A 12,422-nucleotide genomic window follows, 5' to 3' on the forward strand; every position below is an offset into this window, starting at 1 on the left:
AGACAGGGAAAAAATCAGACAAAGCCACTAGCCCTTTGCCTCCTTCTCCACCACCACTAGACTCCCCTTCTACACCACACTCTGTTGGTGACACGCTAGACATTTCACCTCAGGGATCTGCACAGTATGATACCGGTGGGCACAGTGGAGGACACAATTCCCTTGGGACACCGGACCCCGGGACACCTATGATATTGACCCTCCAGGAGACACAGACCCAGACTTGTATCCCGCCCCTCTTGACAACTCAACAGCATATCAGGAGTTAATCAGTAGAGCTCCTGCCTTTCATGATGTACAGCTCCTCAAGGAACCCTTAGAAGAGGATTTCCTCTTTTTGACCCTTTCATCTACCTATAGGGCTACTCAGTATTCCGACGACACAGTGGGGACATTTTTTAAGACCATATTAGTGCAAGGGTTATAGCACCCAGAGTAGATAAAAAATATAAGGCCTCCCCATCTGATCCCATATACATTAAGGGCCAGGTACCACCAGACTCGCTAGTGATTACCACTGATCGCAAGTGGGCTAACTCCTAAGCTAGCGGAGCTGACGCCTAACAAAGAGAACAAGTGCATTGATACGGCAGGGAAAAGGGTTGCGTCACAATCTGCCAATCATTGGTTATTGCCAACTGAATGGGCTTGCTGGCTCACTATAAATGTGCTCACTGGATTGAGATTGAGGACCTGCTCCAATATCTCCCAGAAGAGCATGGAAAGATACGGCAAGAACTTGTCTCAGAAGGAAAGCTAATATCCAATACCTCCATATGCTGTGCCCTAGACTCTGCTGACAATGCAGCCAGAGCCATCAATACCAGCATTTTGCTTCAACGCCGTGCATGGCTTGGTATTTCTGGTTTTAAACCAGAGGTGCAGCAGAATCTCCTTAATGTACCCTTTGACAAAGAACATCTATTTGGTCTCGAGGTTTACCAGACCTTAAAGAAAATTGAAAAAGACACAGATGGCGAAAGCAATGGGGCCGTTCAAATACCTACTCCCTGTGGCTCCTTTCGCCACTCCACTATCGTGGAGGTTCCAAAACCCCCTCTTCGAACACCTCCACCTCTTACCATCGTAATCTAAGTCGACATGCCTCTCCAAGCGGTTACTTCAGGAGAAACCATGCCAAGGGTAGAGGCAAAGGTGCTTCCTCATACTGTGCAACACCCACTGCCAAACAATGACTGCCCTCTCCACCACAGAAAACACCTGTCGGGTGGTTTTCAGGATTTTCTACCCACATTGCCATCAATTTCATCAGACCAGTGAGTGTTGGACATTTTCATTTCAAACACTCAGGCCCCTAGACCAGTACATCCTGTCAGAGCAGTTCCATATGGTCACTCTCCAAGACATGATTCCTACTTCTCCAACAAGGCGACTTTCTAGCAGCATTAGATCTAAAGGATGCCTATTTTCACATACCAATACACCCAGTACATCACAGATCCCAAACATTTGTGATAGCCGGCAAACGTTATCAGTTCAAAGTCCTCCCTTTCAGGGTATTCACCTAGTGCCTAGCAGTGGTAGCAGCCCATCTACACAGACAAAACTTCCATGTGTTCCCATATCTGGACAATTGGCTTATCTATGCCAGCCCCTGTCATCAGTGATGGCAACATACTCAAGCTCCCATAGATCAGATCCATTGCTTAGGTTTCACCGTTTGTGTCGCCAAATCTCACCTTCAACCTCTGCAGGTTCAAACTTGTATAGGATCTACTCTAAACACACAAGTAGAATTAGCCTATCCCAAGTTTGCACGAATCCAAAATGTCCAGACGTTGATATCCCACTTCCAGACCAATCAACGCTTACTGTGAGAACAGTCATGCGGCTCCAAGGTATGATGGCTTCCTGCATTGCCATAGTACCGTATGCATTACTACACATACTTCTGTTACAGGAATGCCTAGCGCAGGGTCAATTAGACGATCTAGTGTTGATAGACCACCGCACTCATCCTTCTCTTCATTGGTGGAAACCAACAACGTGTTACAAGGGTGGCCTTTCCTGGACCCTGTTCCCCACATCACTTCGATAATGGACGCACCACTCACAGGCTTGGGTGCACACTTGCAGGATCTCACAGTACAGGGTCTTTGGGGACGCCAATCACCAGAAACTCTACATCAAATACCTAGAGCTTCAAGCTGTTCATCTAGCATTGAAATCATTCATACCTCACCTGATCGGCAAGGTTGTCCTAGTCCGGACGGACAATATGACAGCCATGTACTATCTACAAAATCCGGTGGCGGGGGGGCGACACATTCTCCGCAGTTAGCCCGCCTATGTAAGATCTTTTGGCGCTGGGCTCTACATCACAACGTTCATCTATTAGTGGAACGCCTCCCAGGAACAGACTATTTTGCCGGCCGCTTCAGTGGATGCGACAACAAGTCCACGAATGTGAACTCCACCCACAAGCCCTCCTCCTGTACTTCCACAGGTGGGGATTCCCTCAAATAGATCTGTTTGCAGCCACAGCCAACGCTAAATGCCTAGATTTCGCCTCCGGGTTCCCTCACCCACTATCCAAGCGCAGTGCTCTATTGACGAACTGGTCAAGGCTGTTTGCCACCGCTTTTCGCCTCTCCATCTCCTTCCATTTAAGGTTCGTAATTTTAGGCAAACATCTTTCACACTCCTACTAGTGGCTCCCACATCGGCCCATCAGCCCTGGTTCACAACACTACTAGACCTCTCAAGAAGTTTCCCAGCAGGCTGCACCTTCTCACTCGGAACCATGGAGAAATCATGCGCCCAGATGCCAAGGCACTTATCCTAGCAATCCGCCTTCTGAGGTCATAGAATTTGGTTACCGCAATCTCCTGCCTGAATTTATGACCATTCTCAAAGAAGCCCGTAGGCCTACCACTAGAGTATGCTGCACAGCTAAATGAAAAGGATTTCTTTGTATTGTCATACTAAACAAAATAATCCATTCAATGCCACAATACAAAACATTGTTACCTGCTTCATTTACAACTCTCTAGGCTCGCATTCACGTCACTTTCATAAGATTGCATCTTGCTACAATAGCTGCCTATCTGCAGAATAGACAACATCTCTCTTTGTTCAAAATACCAGTCATTAAATCCTTCATAGAAGGACTTAAAAGAGTGATTCCACCCGGGGTTCCTCTGGCACCTTCCTGAAATGTTAACATTGTTCTCACACAACTGATGGGTCCTCCATTTGAACCCCTACATACTTGTCATTTTCTGGGAAAATTGCATTTTTAATTACCTCACTTCAACGTGTTAGGACAAGTTAGTTCTTTGCAGCAACCCCAAATTCCTTCCAAAGGATGTCTCCAACCTCAATCAATCGAGTTGCCAGTTTTTTCCCCCTCAACCAGACTCTGTTGCGGAAAGGCCTCTTGATACATTAGATTTCAAAAGCGCCCTTATGTGCTACAGTGATCGAATTACAACTTTTTGAAAATAAAAGAAATCCTATATCCAAATCAGGGATTGCCAGATGGATAGTGGAGTGCATTCAAACATGTTATGTGAAAGCCAAGAGAATTTTACAGATGGCCTCTAGGGCACACTCTACTCCAAAGATAGGGGCTTATATGGCTTTCTTAGGCTACATCCCAACAGCTAACGTATGCAAAGCAGCTACATGGTCTACACCACACACCTTCGCTAAACATTATTGTGTGGATGTTCTAGCACGCCAACAAGCTAATGTAGATCAGGCTACACTCTTTTAAACAACTTCAACACCCACAGGTTAGCCACCACTTCTGAGGGCACTGCTTTACAGTCTATGCAAATCGTGTATTTACAGCCACACATGCCTCGAACGGATTCTTACTTACCCTATAACATCTGTTTGTGGCATTTAGTGCTGTAGATTCACATGCTCCCTCCCTTGACATCTGTGGCCATTGCATTTTATCTTTACCTTTTCATATGCATGGACAGTTGTTTACTTTCGCTTACTTTACTCTCCATTCTCACCCGCCTGCGGGAAAACCTTCACAATGGAGTTGATGCCCATGCACATTATCACAAGGAGGAGGAATCACTCAAACTTGTGACTCGAAAGACTTCTTCGAAGAAAGACAACTTGCCCATATCCGGACCCAAAACTAGATAGCAGGAGTATGCAAAACATGTGAATCTACATCACTCCATGCAAGGAACAGATGTTTACAGGGTAAGTAACATAATTGTTTTACAGGTATATTTGACTGAATTGTGGTTGTAAGGCTCGAAGCTCTAGAATATTCTGGTATTGTGTTTCTCCTGGAGGATTATTTGTGTGTTTTCTCTTCATGATACTGTTGTGATGTAAGTAGGATATTGGTATGATGTTAGGCTAGGCTGTTTTGCTGTTCCCTAGTATGCCCTCTATATGGTGTGCAGCACTTGTGCCTTACCAGATAACTGAGATAAAGTAAATGCATGCAGTTGATGCTACTTTTTGAGGTCTTGTTTCATCCCAAATCTTTTTTAGTCTCTTGTATTAGTTTTATCTCACTGAGAATATTGTGCATGTGATATTATCTTAATCTAGCAGTTGCACGGTATGCCTATATTATTTCTTTAAACGGAAGTCTGATGTAATCCTGGATCTATTAATATATTTCTATAAATATATTGTTTTTAATTTTAGATTCCCCTGAAAACACGGACGACAGTGTCAAAAAAATTGCTAAGCTGATCCTGGAGAACAGATCCTACACATGTTCCCATCCTCTAGATAGGACATTCTAATGAGAAGATACTTGACAAGACAATCCTTTGCTAAACAATTTCTGTACATGCAGAAAAAAACATACTGGCATCTGATAAACATTCTTAAATTAAATGATTTCTAGCAATGGCAAAGTCTATCCTCCTGTTTGCACCCAGAACTGCCAATCAAAAACCGTAACACTGATTAATAACTTATTTTATCAATATTTATATTGTTAGTGTTAACATTTTTCTATGAAGTGTATAAACCGGATTGCTGCAAAACAGATTTTTTTGAAAATAAAAATAATTTCTCTCTTCTGTTAAGTGTTCATTTTACAAAAGAGTTTTGTCTTGGATTCATCATGTCATTATACTAATTTTGTGTTATTGGTTCTCACTTGTAGGGAAATACTTATAAAATCTGTTGTAAGCTTGATACATGCATACCGGTCACATTGGCATAGTTGGCCAGTTTTTACATTAACACCTAATAGATGTCAAAATATTGACTTTTAACTGGCAAGTGTAATGCACAAATGTATTGTAAAGAAGGTTATAGTAGACTGGCATACTTTAAATTTTTGGTGTGCAGATGGTTGGATGTGGCAGCTAAGAATATTTTATTGACAGTCAAAAATGTTTGTATGGTTCCTAATAGCATGAATGATTTATAAATGCTGCAAGAACTCATACTCCAGCTAAGAATTAGACAAAATGAATACTTTTCTAGACTTTTGAATAGGAACCAGTCAGTCATCAAAAGATCTTCTGTGGAATTAGATCAGCTATTTTGGCTTATATCATTAAGATATTAACAATCTTCCTATTCGCTATAGATTGTCAAACTGTGGACTGTTCTTTGTCTAAATTTTACCTTCTCCTGTTTTACTGTTACTTAAGGTGAGAGCCTTACCTTTTCTTCTTACCATTTTTAATGCAGCAATGTTGCTAGAAGTCTGTTTCGAGTTCCAATATGAATCATTTAATGCATGTTTGTTTAGACATAGACTTACTTGAATTTGAAAATGATCGCTTTTCTAGAGTAAGCTTGTCAAAAAAGTCTCCCATAGTCATATTTTCAATTGAATAAGATTTGTGAATTCAGCTTTAAGTTTTTACAAACCACAAAGATTAGAGACAAAAAAAATCTTACAACAATAATACAGATGTTAAAACATCACGTCTTTTTGAATTAAAGTAATTTTTTAAAAACCCTTTGTCCTCACTCGGTTTCATCTAAAAAACAAAAGAAGGATTATCTCTATTAATTACTGTTCAGGTTGCAAAGTAAATCCATAGTATCTGCCTTCTAATGTGACCCCGCTTTTACACAAGAATTCACCACTATTCAACCTGCTGTTCCATGCTAACCAAAGGTAATGTACAAAAGACACTAAAATGCAGCTGAACACATTTCTGAGTGAGTGCATCCATACTTACTAGTGACTGCACATTATAATCTCCACCACCAAGGTTCCCAAGGAACACAGACCACTCTCAGGTTTACACAAATCCAGTTTATTACCATTCACAGTCAGCCGCGTTTCGACATCAAGTCTTTTTCAAGCAAATTACAGGTGAGTGGATTGCCATTGTCAGATTTTATATATCCAACTGTCACACCCATTTGTTGATTGTCCTGCAGTAGGTGTGTTACAACTGCATTGTGCACAAGTCCCACAGTGCACTTCACTGGGTAAAGTACATCCAGATTTTTGTCAGAACTTGATTAAATAGGGAACGATGCCACTCAACAATTAGTATTCTGTTCCCCTCGCTCAGCCATAATTGTCTCATTAGGAAAGGCACGCTCGCAGACACTCGGTCAGTGACTTGGGCTCTTCATTTTCATAAATGACGATTGATATTGGCTCCTTTGCCTCTTCTTCTCGGCATATGCGGTCTCGCTGCGTATATTTCACCAAATGTCACTAAAATGCAGCTGAATACTTTTCAGAGCGGGTGCATCCATACGTACTAGCAACTGCACGATATAATCACCACCACCAAGTTTCCCAAGGAACACGGAGCACTCTGGGGTTTAAACAAATCATTGCTGCGGGCTGCCTCCCTGAGCCATCAGAGACCCCAAGGAGCCCACCTCTGGTACCACAATTTCTCAAAATGGGGAGAAGGGCTGCGTGCCCCCTACCTGAGACTCTAAAAGCCCGAGGAATTCTCCCTGGGGCCAAAATTCATTAAAATTATAGGAGGGACGTGACCCCCCACCCCCGTGTCTCCAAAGGCCCCAGGGAGTCCAGGCCAGGGCCAAAATACTATAAATGGGGAAGGGGGCTCCCTGAGCCTTCTATGGCCCCGGGGGGCCACCCCAGGGCTGGCTCATTCTGTGTCCCGGGGAGGCCACCCCCAGGACATAGTGGTTTCCCTGCCCATCCCGGCACGGGCAGAGAAACTTGTGTTTGCTCCCACTTGACAGAAGCATATTTTAATCTCCCGTCAAGGTTTAAAAATGCTCCTGCCGGCTTGTAGCAGACTTTTGGTCTGATCCGTGCCCACATTGATGGCCTGGCATCCTTTTTAGATGGGAGGGGGGCACGCAACTCCCTTCCCCTGGCTGAATATGGCCCAGGGATATGACCCACGGGACACCAAGACCTGATGTTTTATTTAGGGGGAGGTTCACGCGCCTCCCCTTACTGGGCTGAATTCTGCACTGGGGACCCCATACCTTGGGGCCCAGCGTCTCGTTTGGGGAAAGGGGGGCACGCGGCCCCCTCCCTGGGCCTCTAATGGCCCCACAACTCCATCCCCTGGGTCCGGCATGCTAGCTAAGTCCCAGGGAGCCCACACCCGGGACAAGGGGGTTTCACTTTCGCACCGGCATGGGCAGGGAAACCTGTGTTTACTCCCGCTTGGCAGGATCATCTTTAAACATCCAGCCACACTGGAGCAAATACAAGTCGCAGGAGCTTTAAAAAATGCTCCCAGCCGGTGAGAACTTTGAAAATGCTCCTGCACGTTGGGAGATTACTTTTGATGTGTTTCCCTGTCTGCAGTGATGCGGGCAGGGAAACCGGTCAAAATATTGCACCGACTCGGAGTAAGCAGCATTAGTAGCTGCTCCCTCCGGGCAGGGGCAATGCCAGCTCCAGCTGCATGCGGGGAGCTGGCTGGGGCTCCCCCCTACGGCCTCCAACAAGTTTATGGTGGGTACTAGGGCACCCACTTTTAAGAGAGGTGGGCCCTGATGGATGGGGTCCCCGGGGCTGATAACAGCTTGGAAGGGGAGGGGGCAGGACGGCCCCCGCTCCCCTTAATTTTTAGTAATCGCCCTGGGATCCCCAGGGCCTAACAAGGCTCGGGGAGGGGGGGCACGCAGCCTCCCTCCCCATTATTTAAAAAAAAAAATACGGCCATGTGGGATCACTGGGGCCTTTAATTAAAACAAGCATTTGCAATGCAATAGGTCTCGCATTTATAAGAGTTTGAGCTATTGGCATTGTAAAATTACAATGCCTTTTATTTAGGTTTTGGTTTTAAAACAAATAAAAGGCATTGTCATTTACAATGTCAGTAGCATTAACTCGCATAAAAGCAGTGTGTGGAGTGCAGCAGTGTGTGGAGTGCAGCAGTGTGTGGAGTGCAGCAGTGTGTGGAGTGCAGCAGTGTGCGGCGTGCAGCAGTGTGCGGCGTGCAGCAGTGTGTGGCGTGCAGCAGTGTGTGGCGTGCAGCAGTGTCGTGCAGCATGCAGCAGTGAGTAATGCAGCAGTGTGCAGCAGTGTGTGGCGTGGATCACCCCTTCAGTAAGTCAACCTCAGTCACTGAACCGCAGTATTAAGACCTGTTGAGCAAAGAGTGGGGTACCTTTACAACAGGATTGCCCAACTCATCCCAACATCTCCCAACATTTAGCTGATTTTAGGAAGCTGTCGTGTAGATGGAGTAAAGTAAACTGCATCTCTTGTGTTCCACACGTTTCACCAGTATTAGTAGGCGATCAGCTTTTTATGTCATCATAGTTAATTGCGTCCCTGTTACTTCTATAATTGATAACTTGCAGTGACATTGAAGTCGGTAATTTCCAGGAGAAAAAAAATAGACTCATAGAAATGCTTGATTTGCTAACCACTCTGAACATCATTCCATTCCGTTGTTTTTGCTGATATTGCTTTTAACTACTGGCACAAAATATATGCAGGGAGGCATTGTCACTGGCCTTTGAAGGGACATCCAGCCTGGGGTGCCGGGCCGTGTGCATACTGCAGGGAACGCAAGCTTCAGCGCCTAGTCACGTGTATGTACTTTATTAATCTGCTAGTATCATTTAATTTTCTAAACAGTGGTGGACCCCCAGAGGGCCTCAAACAGCTGACCTAAATTAGTTCTAGAGCCGGCAATTTTCTCATTTATAAACTATTTGAGTATGAACAGAAGCTACAAGACAAAAGTCTACTACCACCTGTTAGCTTCTTGCCAGTCCACGAATCGCGTTTAACTCCTGTCGGGGCTGTCACAGATCCCTGTCTTTACCACAAGAGGGCAGTGTCTGCTTGCAGTGGACGAGCCTTATCAGCAGCCACAGGGCCCCAGGTCAGCAAGCGGCGAGGGACCCGCTCGTATTGGACAAAAGTTGCAAATATTAACACATCTGTCCCTACAAGCTTGTCGTGACCTTGTTTAAACATGCAGGGCCGCTCTAAAGACTCTGTCTTTCCGTGTAAAGGTCAATGGTCGCGGTGTCAACACAAATCTCGATTTCACGGTAAAAACACCATCTGAATTTGTAATTAACCCCTTCGGCGCTCATGACGGAACGGTTCCGTCATGAGCGTCGGTTGAGCTGTGCTCATGACGGAACCGTTCCGTCATGACCACGCCCGCGCAAGCAGCGCTCAGCACAGCGGGGGAATCCGCCCCGCATGGAAGGGGTTAAAGAAAACTCTGAACAGTATTTTTGCCTCGTTTCTTTGCTGCGAATGGACATTTTAGTGTGTACAGTTTGAGCTCACAAAACTAAAATGAGTAACTTTTGTTGTCAGAAGCTTACGGAAGCGATTTAAGGACTGTAAAAGTAAAAGCCCCTTCGGTTGGCCATGAAAATCTGGGAAATCCATGAAATCCATAGTGCGGGTACTTGACCTTAAAGTGCCGGATGTTTCGATCTAAATTATTTTATTCCCTCGATGTGGAATTTTTTTTTTTCTGTGTGGAGAAATCCCTCCCTCTGAAAATATGGGAGCGTTTGGGCCACCATTTGTTTGGGCGCTTTATCATTAGTGGTGGAGGTGCTTTAAAAAACTAGTGACACCACGACAATGTTACTGCTCATGAGTTTCAAAAAGAGGCACAAGAATCCAGAGCAGACATGGCGAGTAAGTTGGCTGAAGAGGTGGGGGTGGCAAATGGTGTTCACGGGCGCTTTGATGTCCTGGATCATAGCAAAACCAAAGGGGGTGATGGACGGAGTGTTGAACATTGCAAGCAGTCACCCCCAGTCAACTGATCTGGGTTTAATCCATCATTCTTTAGTTCACTCTGCCACCCCAGTTCAGACATGGCCATATGCAAATCAGTCTGACCCTGTGCCTCATGGGTACAGTCCAGCCGGACTGCCAAGCCATGTCTTCCCTGGAACCGGAAACAAGCATCCTGGGACCGGTTTCAGGTTCATAACCCTCGTCAGCCAGGCTATCTTGAATGCAGTGGCAAAGTGAGCAAGGGGCCATGGCTAAGCAGTGACAGAAACCCTTATACTTACATGGCATATACTTTAAAATGTGGTCTATCTAGGCACTAGGTTAATCCCAGTCAATCTTCCGTAACAATTAGATATCACACGTTCTATTGGTGCAAATGCATTATGCTAATTGCCCCAAACTATGAAACAAACACATATTTATAACAACCCGGGTCACAGAAGCACCATTTATTGTGGGCACAGGACGATCCAACTTGGCACACCTGATGAAAGTTCTATTAAATTTGTCTGAAACATTGGTTTTTCGAAGGTGGTAACATGTTACCACTTCTATATCATCTGCTTGTTTGGAACCTGCCAAGAAGCTTACGTGATGGGTGATTACAAGTTTGAGGTCACTGCGAACCAACTGAGAGGGCTATATTACTTTGAGGGCATAAAAATACATTCTGGGCTCTCATTAGAATGGGGGGGGGGGCTTTTAAGGGTTCCAGCAGACCCCTATGCATTCTTAAGACCATCAATTCCGGATACATATAACACAGATTTATGAAAAGTGTGAATTTAAATGTAACTTTTATTAATGAATGGTGGCAGAAACATAGTACTAATTGACTCCATAAAATTTGATCTCGCTGGTTGATCATGTTAGCTCGAAAAAAACGATTGTCCCAAATAAAACAAAACCACCGAAAACGAAATTGAAATGTTCTTACTTTGAAACTGTGCTTTGGAGTTGGCTATCAATGGTCCTCTCTGGGTAGACCAGCAGTGGGTTATCCGAGATTCTACCCCTTACTACGACGAAGAAAGGTTTATCAGCGGACCAGTGTCTCTGTGGCAAAGTAGAACAAGAAGCTTGTGAAGCTTTAGCAGTCCGATCTGCCCGGTGCTAACGACCGTCTAAAAGTGCTTCCGCTACCGCAATCTAAAGCCAACACTTTATAGAACCCTCACTATTCACAAAAGGTATCAATGTGCTTTTATTTCACAGTCCATTTAATGAAAATCGCACTTTTGTTCTTGTCAGTTCATTAGAAAATAGAGTTCCTGGACACTACTGTCTTTCCGTCTTAATTACATTTTTCCAAAGACATTTTATCACACACAACAAAGAAAGCAGTAGAATGAAACGCAAAACACGGACAGCCCTACAACTTAAAGTGCAAGGCTTGTTATTCGTAATACAAAACTAGAGATCAAGAGGTGCCTCGTACACAGACGTAGCTACAAAGTTTTCAGTGGCCGCGCGGCTCACTGAAAACATCAAAGCGCCCGCGAAATGTAAATGATCGCAATCGCGATCACACTTCAAAGCGCGGCTGTGTGACAGGCGAAAGTGAAAGACGAGTGCTTTCAGGCTGCCAAATGGTGCGCGCGCCCGGCACACATGCACAGTAGTTGGTGGCCTGAAAGCACTCGTTTGCACTTCCAAAAGTGCTTACTATAAGTCTCGCCAGAACAGCGCTAAAGCGCTGTCTCAGGCGAGACCTAAAAACACTCCTGGGTAGTGGGTTCCCCAGGACCTAATGAGGCTTCTAAAGGGGGGGGCACGCTGCCCCTGCCCCCTTTAAATTATATATGGCTCTGGGAGGTGAAGTCACCAAGCCCATAATAGGGGATTGTATTTATTTATGGTAATTAAATATTACAGTACAAAAAAAAAGCGATTCACTGAAAAAACAAAGGTTAAAGTAACATAGTTAGGTGAAATGTTCAGCAAAAACACAATTCAACTCTAAATGTCACAGACATTTGCCAGTTATAGTTATCTCAAGTAACTATAAACTCGTGCCCTAAGGTAACTATAAATCATTCCTTCGCCATGGACTACTAATTATCCCACGTATTACATTATTCATGACATCTTCTGTGACATCATTGATAATGTCACTGCAACATTTGCAGTGAAATTATTAATGAGAAAACTGTGTATGGTGGTGGTGCAAGAGTATAGTTACCTTAGGGCACTTGCTATAGTTACTTTTATCCTCTAAGCAATCAATCAATCAATCAGTCACTTGTAAAGCGCACTACTTACCCGTGAGGGT

General features: G+C 44.5%; 1 protein-coding gene across 1 annotated transcript in view; it reads left to right on the plus strand.

The window, feature by feature from the left end:
- The window catches only part of ACAD9 (acyl-CoA dehydrogenase family member 9), a 344,154-nt gene extending 338,230 nt beyond the window's left edge, over nt 1–5,924 (plus strand). The window contains exon 18 of the mRNA XM_085624840.1: nt 4,648–5,924. Coding sequence (XP_085480966.1) covers nt 4,648–4,748 — 101 coding nt within the window. The 3' untranslated portion in view covers nt 4,749–5,924. The remainder of the gene's footprint in view (nt 1–4,647) is intronic.
- The last annotated feature ends 6,498 nt before the right edge of the window (nt 5,925–12,422 follow it).

This window comes from Triturus cristatus, chromosome 9, assembly GCF_964204655.1.
Source record: "Triturus cristatus chromosome 9, aTriCri1.1, whole genome shotgun sequence".
Lineage (NCBI taxonomy): Eukaryota > Metazoa > Chordata > Amphibia > Caudata > Salamandridae > Triturus > Triturus cristatus.